The 24,190-nt window shown below is 39.2% G+C and overlaps 1 protein-coding gene across 8 annotated transcripts in view; it reads left to right on the plus strand.

The window, feature by feature from the left end:
* The window catches only part of LOC127373258 (rho GTPase-activating protein 44), an 84,153-nt gene that overhangs the window by 27,328 nt on the left and 32,635 nt on the right, over nt 1–24,190 (plus strand). For 3 of the 8 annotated variants that reach the window (XM_051417578.1, XM_051417581.1, XM_051417582.1), the window contains exons 1-6: nt 14,511–14,980; nt 20,435–20,474; nt 21,652–21,771; nt 21,901–21,977; nt 22,694–22,805; nt 23,887–23,963. In XM_051417578.1, the coding sequence (XP_051273538.1) occupies nt 14,919–14,980; nt 20,435–20,474; nt 21,652–21,771; nt 21,901–21,977; nt 22,694–22,805; nt 23,887–23,963 (488 nt within the window). In that variant the 5' untranslated portion in view covers nt 14,511–14,918. Of the gene's footprint in view, nt 1–14,510; nt 14,981–20,434; nt 20,475–21,651; nt 21,772–21,900; nt 21,978–22,693; nt 22,806–23,886; nt 23,964–24,190 lie in introns of those variants that run through there. The other 5 variants (XM_051417579.1, XM_051417583.1, XM_051417584.1 and 2 more) reach the window with 5 other exon arrangements.

The raw sequence follows: 24,190 nt of genomic DNA on the forward strand, positions 1-24,190 counted from the left end.
TGTAAACACTATAGTTGTGTTCATGTAGTTCTTTCTGTACAATCAGGGATCATAATCGACATTTTGGTTGTTCTCCTTTGCTTCCACCTCCCAAAAAAGTCAGATACAGTTAAATAAACGTGTTTAAAACCAGATTATCTGACTGTTGCTGGTTGTTCCCGTCATAAAATCTCGAATAAACCGGAATTATTGTGTAATGTGAAGTTACGAGAACATGAGTCAAAGGAAACATCCTGAGTTAGTTTGTCTCTCATTGAATCTGTGGCTCATTAAAGTCTCCTCAAAGGTCACAGATTTTATTATTATTATTATCATCACAGCTCTGTCTGTACCTCAGTGCTCTGCGTTGACTCTGACTCGCCGTCTGAGCTGGAAACAGCTGTTGGACTAATTAATCTGATGTGACAGTGAAATGTGACATCAGTGTTGCAGTAATGCCTGGATTCACGCCTGCTGTCTCCTCCCTGCTGTGGGAGTCTCACGTGTTTGTGTTTGTACCAGCTCATAATTTGTGTGCACATTTTATATATATATATATATATATATATATATATATATATACGCTGTGTGTGTGTGTGTGTGTGTGTGTGTGTGTGTGAAAATGATCGACAGTTACATATGTTCAAGTCAGAACGGATGCAGTCACAGATGTACTGCGTCGGCGAGGCTGTTGGTGCTTTGACCTTTGGATGATTTGTATTTGGGAATACCTGAGGCTGAGTCTGTTTGTCCTCTTTCTGTCTGATAGATCGGGTTCAGGTCACGGTTCTGGATATCTGAGCAGCACTAAAATCTGTGAAATGACGGATGGTGAAAATATGAATTCTTACTTTTAAGGCGGAAAAAATTATGTCATTTGTGTGTGTAATGTTAAAAGAGAGAAAGAAGTAGCTTCAATAAACGCCTAAAGTTCCTTCTTCAGGTTCTCAGAGACCCTGGACTGTATTACACTCTGTCTCCTTCTTTATTTTTATTCATTTACGCCCTGAAGTCCGTCCTATTTTTCAAACCTTTCAATATTCTGCTGTCAAAATGGTTGAAAATCAGTGTTTTTCTGAGATTTTTTCCCCTGCAAAATGTTTGTTTTTGTACTAAAATATTCAATTTTATCTCGCTTTGTAGCTCAATCTGTGGTACAGTAGAGGAAGTAACAGGTCCGAGGTTCAAATTTGGGGAAAATGAATGCATTTAAACATTAAACCAGGTTGTAGCTCAGCATTGTCGGCTAGCTGCAGTGACGGTGTGGAATTTGAAGCATTTGAGTAGAATCCAGTTTATTAAATTCAATGAATATCTCATCATTGATCGCAACTATTTGACCAAACATCGTAGTTCCCGGTGAGTTTAACTAGTACCGATTTTATTTTAACTGAAACAAGGTGACTTGCAAAATCTTAGAGACTCTATTAGCTATAGTAGCAGGAGAGTTGTGAGCATCGATGTACTGGCTCTGAGAAACTCTGCCCACAACTCAACTAACCTAAATTAGATTACTTGCTGTGTTGTTGTTTGACTATATCATGGTTTTGGATTTCTATAGATTATTACCCCACCTTTAAGACCTTTAAGACCTTTAAGACCTTAAGGGGGATTTTCTTTCTGTCAGTTGTTATTACATGTAGATTTCAGGCATAAGTTGTTGCTCATATCATATCATCATATATCATTTCATCACACAACCTTATTGGGCTCCCTGGTAGCTCACTTGCTAGAGCGGGCTGAAATCCTTTCTTCTGCGGCCCAAGTTCGATGCCAACCTGTTGTCCTTTGCTGCAGGAGTCCAACCCCTCTGTCCTCGTCAACTAATAACAACTTTTGTCTACCTGCTGTTGGTGAAAATGCTCCCCGAAAAAGTGAATTAGGACGTCAAGTCGTTGTTACTACAGTGACAGCTTAGCTTATAACAATATTCTGTAATCAACTCAAACATTTATCTTCTTTAGTAATAGTTATCTTAATAAAGTTTAAAATAAATTCAAATGAAAGGAGTCTTCTTTTAGAGCAGATACACACCAAGAGAAATAGTGCACCTGTACCAAACTGTGCACATTGGCAACAAGTGTCCCTACCAACGTTCAAACCCAACCTTCTCCTCATAAAATGTCACTCCAAAAGCACATGGAAAGGACAGAGTCTGAGGCTCTTGATGTACGCACAGAGGAGGAACAAGGTCAACGGTATCTACGGTGACAGCCTGATCTCACTCCTCTGAAGGCCGGCGGCGGAGATACAACAGCCTGAAGATGTGAGAGACATCAGCCCTCACAGATCGCCCCCAACGCCAATGCTGTCACAACTCCAGGGCCCCCTTGCACCATATTGTCTCGTCCCGTCTGTCACCTGCTTGAGGTATTTCACGGCTCCACCAATGCCAACGTGGATATAAAGGCGTTTCTCACCCTTAGGAGCATTGCTCTTGTCTTTTTGTCCTTCTCAGTCTTCTTCTCACAGTTATTAGTCATTCTCTGTAATTGTTGAGTATGATGAGAACTTGGCAGGAGAGGAGCCTCCCCCCCATCCCAATAGTCCTGCAGAGACCAGTCCAATGAGCTGTCCCTCAGCCGGGCTGCCAGAAAACGCTGTGTGTTTCCTCGGCTACGCTGAGCCGGGCAGGTTGTCAGCGAGTGACGACATGGCTGAGAGCGAGCACAACTTTTTACGGAGAGAAAAGAGAAGCCGGAGGCAGATAAAAAAAAAAAACAAGAGAGAGGGGAGAGGGAGAATGGATGAACAGGAAAAACAGCGTCAGAGCTGGGCCTGCCAAAATATGTGAGACCCTCGTACAGCCCATCGCTGGCTCTGACCCAAGAGGAGAGGAGAGGGGTCTGGGTGGCGGTTATGGTGGTGGTGGGAGAGGGTGGGGGGGGGGAGGAAGAGGGCTGGATAAACACAACATGTCTGTAGCTGGATGAAGAACAGCCACTTCACCAGATGTTCAGTTTTCTTTGGGACCTGGAGAGTTTGTTAACATGTATTTGCATGTAACAGCAGACCGGCTAATTACCCAACAGGGTTTTTACCTGCACAGTCCACCTGATGCAAACAAAGTTATTTTGTAACAACATATTATGTGATAAACTGACAATAGTTACTACAATTTCCCACATTTATCTAATAAATTATCTACAGCTGCCCCGACTAAAGATTGTCGACTAGTTGCAGTAGTCAGAGTCCTGGTTGGAGCCGCCAGAAACCAAACAATTTATTATATTTTGTCAAGTTATTACAGAATAATATAAACAGTTGGTTTATATCTCAGCCTTTCATTCATCTCTGTGAAGGAAACTAAAACAAATTGTTATTTTTACAGTTTGGATTATTATTAAGAAACTTACTAAAGTAAACTTCCCACAAAATTCACAGAGCTTTAATTTTGTGACTAACAGCCTCGTCCTGCATTAGAAAAATAGGCAGTTAAAACAACTGAAGAGCTAATACAACAATGGTGAAGTGTCAGGGAGAAGAAAACACTGACTTTGTCAAAAAAAATAAGTCTATTAAGTCTGTTTGACTGTTAAAAAAACCTAATTCAGACAGAACTGTATAAAAAGTTCCTAAAAATATATTAAAATAATCTCAAAATTCATCCAAATTGCTTGTTTTAGACAAACTTGCTGCAGTTATTGAGTTTGGGTTCATTGTCCAGCAGTTGTTCTGTACTGTTACATTAAATATAATATAAAATATTCATAAAATATGTCTAATTCTCTCAGTAGGGGCTCCTCAAGGGACCCAGGGATAAATCCACCTTGTTCCAGACCTCTGCATTAAAGCTGCAAGTTTAAGATTGTTTTCATTGATTCATTTGCCAAGTACTGTATGTTCTCAAAGCTGTACTGTTGTTTAGAAATGTTTCACCTCAGTAGGGACCTGGGGACACAACAGAAACAAAATCCCCTTCGCAGTGAAAAGGGGGTCTGAGAGCGTCACTGAGCAGGTGTCCAGGGGTCGTTGTCCTCGCACATTTCAACATGTTTCAGTCCTGATCAGGCCAGCTGTGTAAAGACATGAAAATAAAGCCAGAAGGGGTTGCTTGTCTGTGTGTGTGTGTGTGTGGGCTCTCTGGCTCTGCTGTTGTGTGAGGAGACTTTGTGAGAGAGTTCAGTCGGGGGCGGCGGTGACGACAAGGGCAGCGTTGGTTACCGTGGTCTCATGAGCATCACGTCTATGTATGTGTCAGTGGAAGTGAAGGCTGCAGGCTGCCTGACTCTTTCTTACTGTAAAGCTTTTGCAAAGATTGTTTTGTTTGTGAATTAACTCACTGTACTTCAGTAAAAACTCCACAGTGTGAAAATACTAGTTCAAGAGGAGCACTAAGTCTGTGTCTCAGTACTGTTTATGGACCCAAGTCTACAGAAATGGTTGGTACCAATGGATGCATTAGGTCATCTGGTCTCATATAATACCGGTAGCTTCACTCTAGATTTAATACTGAGCCCATTATAGCTTCTTATAGTCCAAGTGGAAGAGGTAAGCAGCTCATTTCAGAAAACTATATATCATTTAAATGATTAGTGATGCATTAAGGTGTTAAGGTGGAGCTATCAGCTACTTATATACTGCTGGGTAGCTTAATCTATAATAATATATCAATATTTATGTTCTGTATTAAAAATATGAAAACTCACTTGTAATTAAAGCTGTCAAAATAAACGTAGTGGAGTAAAAACTACAATATTTCCCTGTAATAAGAGTACAAATATGTCAAAATTTAAATTTAGTGTAGTACTTCTGCTTATTTCTCTGATTTAATGCACAAAGTTTGAGTTCAGCTGAAACTATCAGTCAAATCCATTGATTAGATCAACAACTATTTTAATTAAATAATCTTTTGAGTCAATTTCAAGCTAAAACACCTGACATGAATTTGCTGTTTTATGTAACATTTTGGGTTTTGGGACTGTCCAGATAAAACAAGACGTCTGAAGGCATCACCTCTGGGAAATACTGATACACATTTCTCGTTAACAGAGAAGATAATCTGTAGATTAATTCATAATGGAAGTAATCATTGCAGCGCTGCTTTAGAGCACTCTCTCTACCCGATCTTACAATATGTTGAGTATATTTTTAGCTGTGCTGAAATATTGATACCATCAAACCATGACGCATTAAAGTTTCAGTCTGAGCTGCACGTTGCAGTCTGTAAAGAAACATTTAAATCTCAGCAAGACATTTCTTTATCATATGTTTAAGTGTGTTCACAATAAAAGAGCATAAAAACAGTTTGATCGACTCTCTAAAAATCTGTCTGAATAGTTTCCAGTTGCCAGAATCCACATGAGAAAAGACCTGAGTTGACAAAAAGTGCTACGTGCTTCTGAGTCACCGTCAGTTCACTCACAGCAATAAGTTTCATGAGAGCTTTCAGGGCTTTCTTTGGTTCCCTGGGTTCTGCCTGTTCAGGATTTTGCCCGAGGACTGCAGGTACAGGACAAACAATACCTCCCTTTACATGTTTTATAATTAATAGAACACCCAAATTACAGTCTATGTTTTTATTTACAGACAGTAGTTGTTTATTTATCAGATTTTGGAGCAAACTTTTGAAATTAGCTGGTTTGAAGCAAATAAACTACGCCACTGTCTGTGATACACGTGGCTGTAATAAAACATAGTTGAAGAGGTCGAGGTCACAAAAACCGGAAACAAAACCAGTTGTTTGTCAACTCTGCAAATAAAAACTGAAAGAGAAGAAGAAACAAAACCAGTCGCTCAGGCCACTAAAGGTATAAATAAAATAAAATATATACATCTAGTGTGAGGTGTCTGTCTTTTCAAGTAGTGTTCTTACATTGACACTAAAGCAGGTTATATATATATACATGTATGTTTGGGGGGTTTCATTGCCTTTAATTGATAGTTACAGCTGAGGAATGACAGGAAATGGGCCACAGGTTGGAGTCGAACCCGTGGCCTCTGCAGCCTCAGGACGTCCTCTGGTTAAATTCTTCTGACCTTATGTGTCCTCCTCATGATCTCATGAAAAAACAGAGCTTGAGAGTTTGAAATCCTACCAATCGCCGCACGACGTGTTTGCTGTACTACATGTGAAGCATTGTGACGTCTTTAAAATACGAGCTGCATTTATCTTCCCATTGATACGGTTTATAAAAGGTCTTTTCTTGTCACAAATATTCAGCCAGTAAGTCGTGTGCTATTTTCAGGCAGCAGCGTTTAGTCCCAGAGGGGTGAAAAGTGAATCTTTGGAGGGCTTTAAAGAAGTGCACGACCTCCTACGGTTGATTTTATTTTTCTAGGCTTCGCTCTGTTTTGTTGCCTTGTCAATCGTGAGGGCCAACAGGGCAGAGGTACTCCGGGTGAATCTGGAATGAGTCAGGCCATTTCATTGTATTCAGCAGAGAAAAGCTGTGGGATTTAGTGCTCCTCGAGAAAAATAGGAAACTCTCTGGAGAGCTGGACCTGGATGCTCGAAAGTTTTGGCCGTGAGCAGCATTTTGATTTGGGAAAAAGCTTTAGCCCTCAGGTTTTTGTTCTGTTATCTTGTGCTGTGTTGTGTTGAAGGCTGCTTACTATGCAGCATGTGCTCTGCATTGACATCAGAATCAAGGTGGTCCGTTTTAAACAGTGTTGGGATTGATACATTTTGTGTGAGACGAGAGTTTTAAGGCTGAATAATTAGATCTGCACAGATTATAATATGAATCACCAATGATGCAATTTCTCTCCTTTGTCAGATGCAACAATTGACATTAAACACTTGTTGTTAGCTTGTACAAGAGGCAACCTCTGTAGCAAGTGAATGAAAACTGCAGGTCCTCTAACGGCCTACTTGAGGCTGGCACCAAAAGCGAGTCACTCTCCAGGAGCCCTCATATTAAAATGCCCAACTAAGCTTCTTTGGGACAGAATGAACGTGTGGTTACTTAGAAAGAATGTAATACCTGTTACGTTCTTATGCAAAACAAAGATTTTTATGTACTAATATTTTCCAGGATGACAAAAAGATGCCTGAAATAAGGTCTGTGGTTTGTTCTACGGCATAAAATACATCAGTAAATATCGCACCTGTGAGTTTTAAAGCTTTTATTTTTCTTAAAAGAGTCTCTGGGTTCGAATCCGACCTGTGGCCCTTTGCTGCGTGCTGTTTCTGCTAAACATAGTGGAAAAATCCCATTGGCTTTTGGTCAAAGGAACCAGGGCGAAGCTAACTTCCGGGTTGTCCTACAGAAAGACGGATTCCCTGCGGCGCTCTGTTGCTGTGTCTGCTACACAAAGGCAGAGCTTTTGTAGGCTACATGACGATGATCAGTTTAGTTCTTGCCTGAAAGATCTTCCAGTGTGTGTCTCTATTTCTATTAAACTCACATTCAGTTGCACAATACCCACAGAGCCACCGTGCTCTGAAGAGGGAGTCAATGTGAAACAGCTGTACAGTGTTTTATATTCATATTTATCTTCAAAATAAAACATGGTTGAAAAAGACCTTTTATTTCTTTCATCCACACACACACACACACACACACAGATTTACATTTTCCAGAGACTTCAGTTCACCAAGGTTTTGTCTTCAAGGCTCCATAATGATTTCTTATTCCACCCCCCCTGCTCCCACACTCACTGAATGACCTTGAAACCTAAAGAAGAAGTGAGCACGAGTGTGTGTGTGTGTGTGTGTGTGTGTGTGTGTGTGAGAGAGAGAGGAAGATACAGATCTCATCTCGGGTGGTTCGGCTGTTGTGACAAATGAAAGCTCGGCCACCGGCGCCGCACCTCGGGCTCCTTGTTGGGAGGAATGACTCCACTTTACTCCGGCGCTTCATTCATCTTCACACGCCTTCTCCACTTTGACGTTTGATCCATCCATCCGCTCCGGCGCTGCGACACCTGCTGCCATAGCAACCACCACCACCACCCCCCCTACCCGTCACTAGATAGTGGCGAAGAGAGGCATGCTGGGTAATCTGACTTCACCTGGAACATTTCTTCTGGGGGATTTTTCTGTCCTTGAACCTTTTTTTTTTCATCATATATAGATTTTCCTGCTTGAGATGGGCTAAATTAAATATTCAATACGTAAGACCTTCTTAAAACTGAGCCTGCACATTGCATAATGCAGTCAATGTGCATCACATCCAACTTGCTCAGTGATATTTCAGGACATATCAGTCTTTTCTTTGCCTGCTGCAGCTTCTCCAGACAGTCAATCACCACTCTGCAGACATATAATAAATATATGAAAGCAGGCGAGAAGAACGGCTTCTCTCAGGTCTGTCATTTTTTTTGTTCGGATGCAACCAAACACTCGACGTTGCTGATGTATTGATTGGAGCTCACGGCAGACAGGTGGGCAGAGAGATAGTTTGAGTAAGAGCTGTGGCATCTCAGAGGCTTGTATTGTCCTGTTTCTTCCGGATTTTTACTGTTTCTAGGAAATTAACCGCACATTTCTCACAATGAAAGCCAAAAAAGTAACCATACATATATGTTTTGTGGTTTTAAAGGCCCAGTGTGTAACGTTTAGGAGGATCTAATCACCTGATAATGAGCCCAGAGCGGACAAAGCAAGAAACCGGCTGTTTTGTGTTTTTAGTGAGTTTCTCCGACACTTCACAGCCCGTTCTCATTCCCATGTCGTCAAACACACGCGAGTGGTGTTCAGTTAGTTGTAATCTCCAACTTCACCACTAGATGCCACTGTACCCTAAACACCTGTCCTTAAACATTGTACTTGTAAAATTTAGTTTTTATTAAAAGGCTTTCTGACATTGTGAACATATGTTTGATTTGGCTGTGTATTGGCAAAAATATGGCGATAAGATATATATCAGGATACAGTGGTTACAATTAAATATATTGTGATATATCGTGATACTGTAGGAAAGGCCATATGTTGTGATTTTTAAAAGAAAAATCTAACTTTAACAAAGTATCGTAGGAAAATAGTCATCATGTGCATCAAATCTGAGTAAAAAAGTGAACTTTCTCTGCATATCTGTTTGTATTTTATCGCTGTAACATTTAATATCACCACCCTCAGTTTACAACGCTGCTATCTAGCGGTCGAGGGTTTAAACACAACAATACAATACATTGTTTTATGATATTGTTTTACACCGCTGGTATTGAGCCTATAAAACTTTATTGGTTCTGAACAAAATGTGTCCACAGCAACAAATATTAAGAAACACCAATGGTTGACATTGCTTACTTATTTATTCTTTAATTAAATAGCAATTTTGATAGTATTTAATTTAGGTTCTTGTACAGCTGCTTGCAACAGTTGACATTTACATTTGGCTTCTTCTGTTTAATAGAAAAGAAAAGCATAGTAGAAAGCATAGTAAGTTATCTTTTAGAAGTATAATTTTGTTATATTATGATACAAATAATATCCAAAGTATGATGTGATACTGAGGAGTTGGTGTAATCTGCTCCACTGTGCAGCACCGAGCTCTCATCTCTCTGGCGAATCTGTTAATCTGTTCTATTAAACCAAAGCCGGTTGGTTTGTTGGGTCAGTTTTATTCAGCAGAGAAAACACATGAAGTGTCCAGATGCCTGAAGGAGAACAACGCTTATAGCTGCTATGTTGTGTCTGTATGACAGAAGCCTCATGGAAACATTATCAGAGAAATCAGCTGGAAAAATGTGGGAAAATCTCGTTAGGATTTTGTGTGTTTATGATGCCATTTCTGTTTTTATTGTTCTTCTCTGCCAGGTTGTATTCTGTATTTCTTTAGGCAGTTAAATGTAACATTATCCACCCGTCTATCGTTATTTCACAGTCGAGTTCAGTAGTACCTGGAGGGGGTGCAGGTTTTAATATGATGCAGAGAGATTAGTTGTAATTAAAGCTGCAAACTTGTGCAATAAAGTGAAGAAAACATTGTACCATCAAAATAAAAATGCTTTAACAAGCACAGCAGCTTCATGGAGGAGGGATGTGTTTGACTTTTGAGCCTTCAAGGGTCACTGGCATTCATATTTATCAAATGTCAACCTGTGTAGATGAATTTAATTACTCTCATTAGTATTAAGGCTTCTCTTCGCTCTAAAATATCTGCTCAACTTTGCTTTTCTGTTCTGGCACATAGAGAATCCAGTCAAGTTTTAAAATAAAATACATGATTCGCGTGTTGCTGATGTGAGCGTCTCTCACTTCTAAGATGATCCGATATGAATAGAATTAAAATTTTTGAGCAGATTATTTCCTGTTTATGTTACAAATTCAGTGTTTTCTGTCCCTGACTCTTGGCCATTGTTCTATTAGACAATTTACTTAACATTTTCTTCACAGAGGTGAACCAAATGCAGAGATATTTTTGATTTCTAGCACACTTTAAAATCAAGGACTCGCGACCCCTCGTGAAGCTTTGGTGACCCCTAGTGGGGGTCCCTACTCCCAGGTTGGGAACCACTGAAGACCAGACAATAAAAATATATTCCAGCTAACACCAGGATAATGGTGATTAACACTGTTATATAACATTAAAAACAAAACAAAAATACATGTTTTACATGTCGCTTCATCAGATTTGAAAAGAACTGTTGTTATCCAAAAAAGGATAATTATACATAGTGGCTTTAAGTGTATGAGTGTTGAAAGTGTTGGAGGTGTACCTAGTAAAATGGCCATTGAGTGTATATCTTTATTTAGCTATTAATTTCCTTGCAGTAACCAAAAGAACATTCAACCAATGAGACCGTCAGTCCTCAGAGATCACTCCCAGTCTTTCAGTCTTGGTGAATCAGTCACTGAATTAAGACAGTAACTTTTGTTTCTTGCCTTTTGTAAGGGTAGAGGATGAAAATTCAAAGGTATCTGATCTTGTGCAAAATGTTCTGAACCCGAGAAAGAGGAAAATCAAAGAGAGCTGAGTCATTATACAAGAGAACAATCTGTATTCTCACCCTCTGTCGCTCCAGATCCCTTTCTGAATCTCTCAAAAGATTTATCACCGTAAACCCCCTTTTTACACATCAATTATCTTTCTCACTTCCATCGCCTCCTCTGCTATTGCTTCCCTACTCTTTATCACATCCAACCCCCCCAACCATGCTTCGTCTCCTCCCTCTCTTTTCTCTGTGCCAGTGGGAATCCCGGGTGTGACGACAGAAGCTGATGCTGCAGTAAAGTACCGACTGTGCTGCTGAGGCTTTGATTCAGGACGCTGTAACGCCCTTGATGTGTCAGAGAATTAACAAAAAGCTGCAGCGAGGAGACATGAAAGTCAGACTGAGTCAGGAGAAAGATGGAGGACCTTCATGTAATACTCTGGATAAAGCCAGACTTGGCTGTGTCTCTTCATATTCAATCCAAAAGCAATCATACGTATTATTTAATCGTTGTTATTTCATCCACCGTCCCCTTTAAATTTTTATCTATTTTCCAAAATACGAACCATGTGTTTTTCAGGCCTCTCCCTTCCTCAGCTGTGACCCCGCGTTACGAGGACCAAATCCCCCGAGTGGAGACGTCAGCACAACGTTAACAGCTGACCTTCTCCTCTCCTCACACGTGCAGACACACAGGAACTCGGCCAAACGCCATAAAATGTTAGCAATTCAGGCAGAGCAAGTTTAAAAAAGGTGTTTTAAAAGCCTTTAGTTGAAGATATGTTGGGTTTAAAATGCACCCTGAACTGTTTTCTCACTCAAATTGACCGAATCTGAACATCTTTTTAGCCATTTCTGCTGCTTTATCCTCCATTTTTGTCCTCTGCACTATTTAAACAGCAACATCTGCAGAGAAAGACACGTGCTGTGTGTGTCAGTATGTGCTCTCTACCTCTGATAGGCACACTTTGTCCAAGCTGCTTTCACAGAATTGACATTCATGCATCCAGCAGCACTGCAGGTACATTATGCTGCAGCTGCAGCTTTAATATACAGTTAATATTACATTCATTTCCCTCAGGGAGACGTGTGGTCAAAGTATTATCGAATCTTGCCTCCTGCTGGTAATTGAGGACATGACAGTTCAAACCGAAGACATTTGAATAGTCTGCTGTGCATGTAGACGTTATTATACTATATTATCCAGGTACATTTGCAGATGTAATACACACAGGACTGCGAGGTCAAGAAAGAGTCAGCAGTGAATTTTTATCATCTGGGTGGAAAAAAAACTCATTTTAGCAGCTGACAGCAGTTTGTGTGCTTGTGTTAAAGTATTTTATTTATCATACCATACCTGACAATAGCTGTGTGTGTGTGTGTGTGTGTGTGTGTGTGTGTGTGTGTGTGTGTGTGTGTGTACTGTACTTGTGGGGTCCGACAGCTTTGTGGGGACCAAATATGCTGGACGCAACATGTTTAAAGGGCTGTTTAAGGGTTAAGATTTGGTTTTTAGGGTTAGAAAACATACCGGGGAAGAATAAACACAAACAATATGTTGCATCAGAAGCTGCTAGCAGAGCTCCCTGAGGGTTGTTGAGGGGGGTCACACGGTGCGGATAGAGAGATCACATTCACCGGGTTCATCTCAGCTGCCTGTCTGAGGTAGTTTGAAGCCTGTATGAATACGTTGAAGACCCAGTGTGCAGGATTTAGTGTAAATCTTAACAGTGAAGTATCAGATTCAGATCAGAGCCCGTATTCGACAACCCGAGAACGATCTGACTGTAAAGTTTGTGGTAGAAACTACAGTGGCTGCGAAAAACGACCCGTCTGTAAATCCCACATTGCAGCTTTATAATTTTGGGTGATGAGAAACAATCAACAGACGTCTGCTTCGTACAGTTTTAACTAGTTGATGCCTGTATTTGTGGTGTGAAAGCAAAAAAAATCACGTTTGCGTTCTTTTTAAACTGAAATATATTATTAACGTGTGAATTAAATGCCTTAAACCAGCGTGTAAAGGCCTTAAGGGTTGGACAGGGTTGAGGGTTCAGGGGCTAAGGAGTGCATTATGTCAACAACGGGTCCCCACAAGAGGAGAAATAATCTTTTGCATTGTGTATGTTTGTATTTGTGTTTCCAGGAGTGTTGACTAATTGCTAACCTGCTCATTAGTGTGTGTTTGCGAGTGCACGAGGATCATTATCACGCAGTTAAATTCACAGAGCCGGTGAACTTGCTTACATTTCTTTGAGCACATGCTTTGTTGTCAGAGAGGAAATGAATCCAGAGAGAAAGAGAGAGAGAGAGACTGTCAGTGACTTCAAACCTCAGGAAAAATCCTGGATTTGTACACAGTGTGTCAGAAATAAATTAGGTTAAGTCAATACACAGAGACAGAGCCACTGCGACTGTGCTAACAGAGACACTGTCATTCTGCTGAAGCTGCACACTCACACAGTGAATACAGTCATATAAAGGTCCACACATGATTAAATCTCCTTCTGTCAGTCTGATGCACTGATACATATGTATGTTGTTTTGTTTCTACGTGTAGTCAAGTTGCCAACAAGCAGAAACATTGTAGCTCCTGTGGCTTTTATCTGTGTCTGTTCACTTTGGTTCAGACTGAAATATCTAAACAATCATCAGATGAATTAGCATTAAATTCTCTTCACACATTAATGATCCCCAGAGGATGAAGCATAAGGACTTTGGTGATCCTGTGACTTTCCTACTGGCGCCACCATGAGGTTGACATTTGTGGTTTTGAGTGAAATATCTTGACAACTGTTGGCTGGATTGTTATAAAATTTGCTACGATTCAGAATTTTAAATTAGAATAACTTTGCTATCTCTCAAATACTTTGGTTTATGATCAAATATCTGCACAGATGTTGTTCCTACTTTGTGTGTAGACCTAGCATGCTAACGAGTCTCTCCAGGATTTTAGTGGCTTATTTTTTGGGATTGTTGCAGATTGTTGCAGCCTAAAATGCAAAAGCAAAGAAGCTGTGCCTAAGTTAATTTACGACTGACAGAAAATTGTTAAAATTTAATAAAAAATTGTTCAACTCAATTTTGTAAGTTAAAAAAAAATACTTGATCAAGTAGCTTTAGTGACAGTGACTTGATTTTGTAATTTTTGTTTGTACTGTGAAAACAAAAGTTTTACATTTTAGTTAAAATAACTAACATAATAATTTGTACGTCTGGGTTCTTTTAGCACACAATACCTAATACCGTATATTCAGTTTTTTTACTGTTTCAGCTACAAATTGCATTGAAGGAAAAAGTAGCTCGGATTTAAGTAAAGTGTTGCAATGATGAGATGCACCGTTAAATCCTGAAATACATAAATTATTTAACGATATAAAAGATAATAATAAACTGAATCTGAGCTGACTGCAGCTGTTGTCATCCTCTAAAGCTCAAACTAGAGCTCGAGAGAGTCACAGCACAGCAGATACAGCAGAGGAGATGGAGGAATGAAATACAAGGTTTGTTTGTCCTCCTGTTTCCAGCTGTTCCACTTTAGCCTGATTAATAATAATAATCCATGAGAGCAAAGGTGTGTGTGTGTGTGTGTGTGTGTGTGTGTGTGTGTGTGTGTGTGTGTGTGTGTGTGTGTGTGTGTGCTGGGTGGGCGTAGGGAGGAAGTGGAAGGGTTTAAAGGTCGGGAAAAAAACGGTGTTTTTTCTTTTATCCGTTTCTTTATCGCAGTGTGTGTAAGTGTGTGTGTGTGTGTGTGTGTGTGTGTGTGTGTGTGTGTGTGTGTGTGTGTGTGTGTGTGTGTGTGTGTGTGTGTGTGTGTGTGTGTGTGTGTGCATTCATATATAAAATCATAAAATCTATGAATGTGTTCAAGTCCAAGCTGTCGCCAGAGGTGAGATTATATCAGAGGAAAGGACTCAGAGAGAGAGAGAGAGATCGGTGGGTGATGAGAGAAAGAGTGAGAGGACCAGATAGTCAGGTCTCATTCTTCAGGCCTCCCTCCTCCCTCTCTCCCTCCCTCCCTCGCTCCCTCCCTTCACTCTCACCATCTTCCTCCTCCTTCACTCACTCACTCGGCTGCTGCCTGAAAGCAGGTGCTCTCCCTCCTGTTAGCAGGGGGGATGTGGAAGAGAAAGCTGCAGATCAGCAGGACTCGAGCCTCACGCAGAAACAGCGCGGCTCCGTAAGTCCACACAGCCGCAGCGGGACGCCGCCATGCTGCTTTTATTTCTGACTGAATTATAGTAAAGCCTGTTTGTGTATCAGGATGTAATCAGGGGAGGAGGGAGGGGGGTTGTTGTTGTTGTTGTTGTTCAGGAAGTGAGGAAAGGCTGACTTCAATGGTTTAAGGTTTGCTGGCTGTTGTTTGGATTTTGTTGATCTTTAAAAACATCCACTGTTTGCTCCTATAACCTGTACAGGTTTGCAAGAAAATAAGTATTTTAATTCAATTTCTTGTTTGGTACCACTTTATATTAATTTCCGGGCCTTTATAAAGGATTTATAAGTTGCAAATAATAGCTTTATATCATCAGTTTTAAGCCAGTGATGAGGAAAACGTTATAATGTAAGCAGGATTTTATACAATAAACTGGTTTAATGTTTATTTATTAACCATTAATAAAATCTTATAAACCCTTTATAAAATGCATCTTATTAGAAAGTCCTACCTCCTTTTTTTTACCTTTCTGAGTTGTTTTTATTGTTCTGTTTAAATGTTTTGGGGCTTTACAAGCATGTGGTCAACCAGGATTTTAACTGTTTACTCTCAGTTGAAACCAATGTGACATATTTTTAAACTTCTTCCTGTTTAAGAGGTTAAACAGGTTCACCTCAGGTTGACCTCACAGTTATCTGTCCATCACATCTGTTACTTTTAAAGGTAACAAATAATTGTTTTGTCTTTTTTGAGTTAGAGACGCTCAAACATGTTCTGCCTGTTATTATCAGCTGTTTCAGGGTGTGAATGGGTAATAAATCACAGGTTTAACGATGCTACTTTCAGGCTTTTTAGGTCTAAAAATCAGTGGCTGAAAATGACACATTGGATGTTTTATTGCTCTGATTTCCCCACGTTGAAAGTTGAAACCCAGAGTGTGTTTTCACAATGTTGCTTTGAAGAGGATCTTAATGCTGAGATGCTTTAATGGAAAGTGAGTCCCGATTGCAGCCTGATGTATAATCAGTGTGTATCTGCTGTAGCTTTGTGTTGTTGTTGTTCTGGTTTTCGCTCTCTGCTGCATTTACAGCTCCTCTGAATGTTTGTATTGTTATATGTAGCTGGAACAAACGGCTGTAAGGCCTTGAGAGTGTACGGAAACTGTTGGGTTTGGAGGAAACAACAATTAGTTAGTCAATTAGTCAGTCGACGGTAAATTAATCAGTTGTTTTTTAAAGCAAAAACTCCAAATATTTGTTGTTTTCAGCTACTTAAATGTGAGAATTTGATGCTTTTCTGTGTGAAACTGGGTTTGAAATTTTAATACATTGCTTCAGGCTGAGGCATTTTTAACATTCAATCAACAGACAATGAATCCATTAAATAATGAGCAGATAAATCAATAATGAATGTAATCATTAGTTATATGCCTACTGAGGGATGAGGAGGAAGTTTGCATTCATATTTAGTTTTTGTTGGTTTATTTTTTACCTTTTTTGTTGGTGAAAGAATAAAAATATATCATTATGGCTGTAATTTTGCCTTAATACACTTAATATTTACTCAATATCAGCCTATATATTTGAACTTTAATCCACATTGACATTATACTATTTCTTTTACTCTGTATGTTGTATACAACATGGATTTAATGTCTCTCCTGACGGAAGGATCAATTCTTTATTAGCTTTAAATCAAGGTTGTAATGATAGAGGATGTTTTATATTGTACAGACACACAAAAGCCACATAAAAAGATAAGATAATTAATATTTTAATAACTTTATTATTTATTATCAAAATGCTACTGAAGACAGGTTGTTTCCTCTTGTGTTTTACATTTTTTTCTCTTGGGTTTATTAATACGTTTGCACAGATTTTAAAACACAGTATCTTTTTCTACCATACGACCCCTCAGGGTTCCTGTAGCACTGAATACAATCGCAGTGAAACCGACTAAAGAAAATGCATAATTTCAGCAGCATAAAGCTCCAACTGAAGGGTTTCTTTATTCCTCCAGAAACCAATAATCATGTGAGTCTTTCAAGAAGCTCAATCAGACAGCGAGATTTTTACCCTGTAGAGATGCAAATGTCTCCTCATCAGTCCACAATTCAACACAACCAGACACACATTGAATCCTAAAAATAGCCAGAAAAACGTCTTTTCTCTTGTTCTTCATACACTGTGTTTGTGTGTAAACATATATATACGTGTAACCTACAGTTCAATGAAGAGAAGCTTTATATATAATAGTGTGACAGCAGCAACGGGATTGGCTGGAGGAGATTGTGTCTGATTGGGTTAAAGAGTGCAGAGTACAATCAGCTGATTCAGAAGTAATGAGAAGGTCTTTACTGCTTGAACGTCACGCTGAGCTTCATAAATTCACTCCTGTTTTATTAGGATTGATGAAAGACATTAAAGGCATAAAAAAACACTCCAGTAATGGTTGTAATGTGTCGAATATCGCAGTCTGATGATATATTAAGAGTGTAAACGGCTTCTAAAGGTCAGCCTTGGCTTTAGACATATAGGAATCAATGCTGTAAAGCAACAGGACACATAATGTTACTGTATATGAAGCTACTCCTTTATGGTCTATTTTACTCTAAATGGGACCATCATTTACTAAATGAACATCATGCTGTATATAAGAGACGTTAAACTAGAGATTGAGACCATAAACTCATTAGGAAACTGTTTATTAAGCTCATAAATCAACTGAGAAGTTGACTCATTTCTCCATAAGACTGAATGGTATCGGCTAATGGAGCTCCCCCTGCTGGCCGTTACATAGAATGCAGGTTATTTTTATCTATAAACGTTAATAATTATGAATAAAATGTGCATAAAAAATAAGAATGTTACTAAAAACTGGTGGCTGATACGAAGCAGAAGGTCTGAATTAATTATTCTTTCTTGATGTTCGTATTACTGTTTTGTTCTCTAAAGGCCAAGACTTGTGTCCATATTGTTCTTTATTATTAACCTTTAAGTTCCTCTCGTGTTGTAACGTCCACATTGATTGAGGCCGACCTGTCGATCAGCCGAAACACCTCCGATTGGGATATGAGTCGTATCAATATGCCTGAAGGAACTGAGAATCTAATAATCAAACAATAAATTAACAACTAACAGGTATTGATCCTGATATATGTCATTTCCTCTGTGAGCCTGAAGAGATACAGATAAACAAACATGTTTGTAGCTTTGGGAATGTTGCAGCTCGTTTAAAGATATTCGTCCTGATAGCGACGCTGTTGTGTTGCTCTTTATTCTTCAACTCTTTCTGTGTTTTATTGTTTCTCCTTTTCAATCACAAATCAATGTTGTTGATTTTAGTTTGTCGTTCAGCATCGAAACTGAATGTGATTGATTCTGTTGCCTTGGTGTTGTTGTTGTTGTCCTCCTACTTCTTTTTTCGAGGTTTTACAACAATTATCGTAGTAAAATACTGAATTTTAAATGTGGTTTATCAAACTTTAATTTTAATTTTTATTTAGCCTATTATAGTATAATTGTTTTGGGAATTATGCATGACTGATACAATCTAAATGAACATGTTTAAATCTCATATACCTCCTGCAGTTATGCTGAAAACAGTCTAAGAAATAAGTTATTTCTTAGAGACTGTAAAAAAACTAAGGTGACGAGCTGTTTTGGGAACTTACTGAGGCTTTAAAAGAATTAAACTATGTATTTGTGACCTGTTTTTAAAGATTTATTTAAAAAAAGACTATTTGATGGATTATCATGAAATTTGGTTCAGACATTCATGATCTCCAGAGATGATGACATCCCCACTTTGTGTTTATTAATAATTCATCAATTGCAGTGGCAGCAAGATCTGGGAATTAATTTGTCATCTTCTGAATGGGATAGCTTGTGGAGGAACTCAATTAATATGAGCAAATGCGTAAGATATAGAGTAATACAGATGAAGATAATGCATAGGGCATATCTAACTCCGGTCAGACTAAAAAAGATGGACCAGAGCCTATCAGCTCAATGTTGGCATGGATGTGGAGAAGTGGGAACGCTCCTCCATATGCTATGGCACCGCCCAGTCATTGAGTCCCTATGGAGAGAGGTGGCACATTTCCTGTCAGGGATCCTCAAAGTTGACCTTCAGCTTTCCCCTATAACATGCCTGTTCGGGGTCCGTGCTGAGAATATCCAAAGCAATAAACACCAAAGAGTGGTTGCCCTTGCGTGCCTTTCAATAAAGCGTATGATTTTAATGAATTGGAAGGTGAGGAAACCCTCCTGCTTCTCCAGAGATAGACGGCTGGAGGAATTCCTTTTTCTCTTAAGCATGGAAAGAGCCACCTCCATCCTTAGGGAGTTAGATGAGGATACAAACGAGCTCTGGGTCAGCATAAGATCCTTCCTCGGTGTACAAGCACACAGATACTTTTGTCCTGTTTAATTTTTTCTGTGCAGTATGCAGAAGGTTACTTCGTTCTGTACGCCAAATTACTTGCGTTTGCACTGCAGCTATTTTGACATGAAATAGTAGGGTAAACACCAGGTAAAGACAGGTGTTAATGCACTAATTGACCCTTTCAACCCCTTTTTGCTCTGTACTCCAATAACAGTTGAGCAAACCTCAATCAACTTTGTTCTGTCCTGTAACTTAAATATGCTTTTTCGCTTGTCTGTGTTGAAAAATGTTGGCTAAGTAGCTAACTAACTATTGATGTACATTTTTTTTGCTAACATTGGCTTTCAAATGTACATACCGTAAAACTTCCAATAAAAGCAGGGTCCCTAATAGACACAGGTCTCTTTTAAAAGCCTGGTGTGGCTACATGTTTTGACAAATAAACGCAGGTCTCCAATAGAGGCCTGGTCTGGATTTTATAGAAATGATCTCGATGTATAAAACCTCTTAAAACCCACCGAGTCGTTTCAATCTCCTACACAAATATAAATGTTTAAACTTCTGTCAGTATGTACACGCTGCACATCGTTAGATCAGTTATAGATTCTCCACAATTCAATCGTTCACTATATTTTATGAAAACTATCAACAACAAAGTATAATGTTAATTCATTCTGAATTACCGGTAACACGGTAAACAAGAGAGATGGAAAAAAAACCTCTGAAGCATCAAAATCATCATGTTAGTTGTCAAATTTGCTGAACAGAACTCAAAAGAAGCAGCAGTTAGAGTTTAGTGCTAAAGGAATTAAAGGCCTGTCCCAAATAGAGGCCTGGCGGCTATAAAAAGGTCTTTGTTGATCTCTACATCCATTCACTTTATAGCTGTACAGCTTGAACCCTCTGAAGCAGCTGAAAAAATAAACATTCCCGTTATGTGATTAACTCCAGGCTGCAACTGCAATATTATTTATTATGTGCACAGAAATTCAAATGATGTAATTACACTGATAGAGCAGTTTGTGTGCCCAGGCAGTTCCCACAGTTAACAACAAATTATGTAATTTAACAATCCTCCTTTTTCTCTTCCAGGGCTGAAAAAACAGAAGTATTAAGCGAAGACCTTCTGCAGGTACTAATGAACAAGTGTTTGTGTGTTTGTGACGTTCCTCGATATGTTTTCTGCCTCTCGTAGGAACAAAAAAAGAAAAAAATCATTATTAGTGGAAACTTGGTGGCGTATAAAATGACTTTTTCAAATGCCTTCAGGCAACGTTAATGAGCGCTGAAATTGAACCTCGTTGTGAGACAAAAGGCTGAACGTCCCCACTGATTGACTCGGGCTGCAGAAATGTAATTGATCTGATTAATGCCGCCCTCGGTGGCGGCGACATCAGTTCCACTGAGTTGGTTTAATAATGAAATGAGAGGCATTTAAGTGAGGCAGGTAATGTGCTTGTACTAGTGTCGATGGCTGAGTGAAGTATGGAGGACCGAAACTGCCAAAATCAACAATGAATAAATTACTCAATAAGTAAATTAATATGAAATTAAATGCATGAACATTATATTAAAATACACTGATATTTATGTTTTAATTAAAAATGTTGTCACATGGAAAGTGAGATAACTTTAGTCATGATTTGGTGCTATAAAAAAAAAATTTGATTGATTAACTAGTGACAACCAAAAAGAAGATTGTTAAAAGATAAAAGCGAGTTGTTAGCAAAACATTTACTAAGTAGCTAACTAACTATTGACGTAGATTAGTTAGTTAGATAGTGTAACAAACCACTAACTAACTATATGCCATTAAATGCACCAAAAATCATATTAAAAATAAATATAGAGATTGAAGGTAATTTATAAATGTGACATTTATATTTGTTTTCTAATTAAAATGTTATATAAACAAAAAACATGCTTCTTTATTTATTTACCTTTGTATTAATTCTCATATTTATTTAATATAGAATAATATTTAACTTAATTTATTCATTTTTAAATGTAATAATAATTTATTTATGTATTATATGGTGTCGTTTATACATGGAGATAAACAAGACTCTTCAAAATTTTTGTTTTACCTTTCTTTCTGCATTAATACAAATGAGAGCACATAAATCAACTATACGAACAGCTGCAGAGCCTTTATTTCCTAATCAGACTCTATTCTAGCTCGAGGCTTTAACTGCCTGCATGTGCACGTCTGTAACTGACATAATGTGTCCCTGAGACATAAGTTATATATATGTATGTATGTGTCTGTATATACTGTATGTTCTCACCGAGGGTTTCTGTCTGTTCAGGTGGAGAAACGTCTGGAGCTCGTCAAGCAGGTTTCCCACAGCACACACAAGAAGCTGACCGCCTGTCTGCAGGGTCAGCAGGGCGTGGACGTGGACAAGAAGTCTGTCAGGTCCCCCTCGGTGAGAAATCAACCCAGAGACGCTTTCATAATAATAATAACATTACTAAAATGTTAGGAGTAGATAAGGCTGGCAGAGGAAAAGTTCTGATAATGACATAAAACTAATTGTTTGTGTGTTTCTGTGCAGAAGAAGCTTCCTCTTACAACGCTAGCACAATGTATGGTGGAGGGGGCGGCGGTGCTCGGGGACGAGTCCCTACTAGGGTGAGCACACACACACACACACAAACACACACACACACCACACACACACACACACACACACACACACACACACACACACACACACACACACACAATCATTTACATTATCTTTTGATCATCTGTAACTTTTTTCTTCTCTAGAAGCGGCGACATGGAAAGGAATGTTTTTATCACTCAGTGACCCAAAAGTGATTTTGCATTCACGTCCATAAATACAGTCAGATGAGGACAAAACTTATTCTCTACTCAGTGTAACCGTTATTTAACCAGAGGACTCAACACACTGCAACACATTACAAACTATATATATATATATATACACAAAACACAAAACACAAGTAAACAAAGAAAAACAGCAATCATCTGAAACAATATCTGAAATAATCATGATGTTTTGTCAGTTTGTGTGTGTTTATATCTCAGGGCCACCGTATATGAAGATTATATTTTTTTAATGTCAATTAAAAAACAAATCTGTGGAATAAAACTCAACAGCTTCTGCAAATAAACTGAAAGAGAAATAAAGATGTTTCATACGCACACTGAATTACATCGTATTACATCACCTTAATTCACACAGTACACGTATAGGAATCACTGTTGTTTACTAACAGAGCTTCCAGATAAACAGATAATCATTATACAGGAGCGACCTCAGAGACCATCCTCTCTCTCTCTCTGTTCTCTGATGTGTCTTGTCTCATTCTCCATTGCAGGAAGATGCTGAAGCTCTGCGGCGACACGCAGGAGAGACTCGCTCAGGAGCTCATCCTGTTCGAGCTCACCATCGAGAGAGACGTCATCGAGCCCCTGTACGACCTCGCAGAGGTACGGAAACAACGTTAATAGCAACAACAAATTATATTTCTTAAGACGCCAAAGTGTGTGCAGCCCCTGTGGATAATCCCTCGCATCAAAACATCAAAACAATAACAACATTGAAGTTAAATGAGGTGGTGAAGCAGTGTGGGATCATGGGAGTTGTTGTCTTCACCACCATTGGCGTCATTGCAGTCAGCTTCTCCCGGTTAGGATTCCTTCAGTGTTCATGGTTCAGGAGGTTTCTACCGGGAGCCCAATGATCCACAGAGGTCTCCTCCTCTCCAACACAAACAGACCCGCTGATTAAAACCACTAAACACACTGAATAAAGCAGTTCCACCTTAAACACACTGAATAAAGCAGTTCCACCTTAACAATCACTGCTTCTCCCACGCTGTTGGACAGACAAAGGACGTCCCAGAGGGGCTGCGAGCCGAGCTGCTGCTAACGTTAGCTCAGCTTGTTTCTCTGATAACTTAAGATCCAGACGTCCGATGACTAAAATCCTTCATCCGGTTCAAATCTAGAGTTAAAAAGCACCAAGATCTAAACAGTGGATGGTAACAATGTGGCTCACACTGGATAAACAGTCAATGTATGACAGCTTCTTCTGTTTATAACAATACACCAGCATAATATAATTATATAATGAGCCAAATTAAAATTCAACAATAGTTTCTTTTTACTTAATAAACCCCCAGACTCTTTACGTGGCTCCTCGTTTGTACATTCTTTCTAAACTACCTCTTTTATTTTTAATATATTTGAAAAATACAACGTATTAGACGTTAAAGTCCAGGGCTTATTTACGGCGCCGTCTCTTGGGTTTTCATTAGATAAAAACCCAGACTGATGACATGAAATAAGAGAAAAACTGTTGATTTGAGTCGACTGATAGGAGTGAATCGTAATCTCAGGGCTGCACCTACATGTGTCTAATGCTGTAAATCAGTAAGATAATCTGCATGAGACCAAGAAACAGATGTACAGCAGGTGCAAAAGCCTCTGACAATACTGAGTGTGTTTCTCGTCCTCTTTCACACCAACGAACAACAGATTAGTCAAAACTTCTTCCCGTCTTCCTCAGGTGGAAATCCCAAATATCCAGAAACAAAGGAAACATTTAGCGAAACTGGTCCTGGACATGGACTCCGCTCGCACACGGTGAGTCTGTTACTATGTGTGACTTTTTCTTTCTCTCTCTCTCTCTCTGTGTGTGTGAGAAAGAGACTTGGCTGTGATCTGAGAGAAACTCCATCCCCCTGTGAATAAGACCGGTCCCGATGCTTCCCAGTGAATGTCACTGGGATTTGATTGCACACAGTGAAGTTGTGACCAGCGTACGTCTGGACCCGCCAGCTCTTCCCACGCTGCGGCCTGCTGTCAGAGCG

This window comes from Dicentrarchus labrax, unplaced genomic scaffold (assembly GCF_905237075.1).
Source record: "Dicentrarchus labrax unplaced genomic scaffold, dlabrax2021, whole genome shotgun sequence".
NCBI lineage: Eukaryota > Metazoa > Chordata > Actinopteri > Moronidae > Dicentrarchus > Dicentrarchus labrax.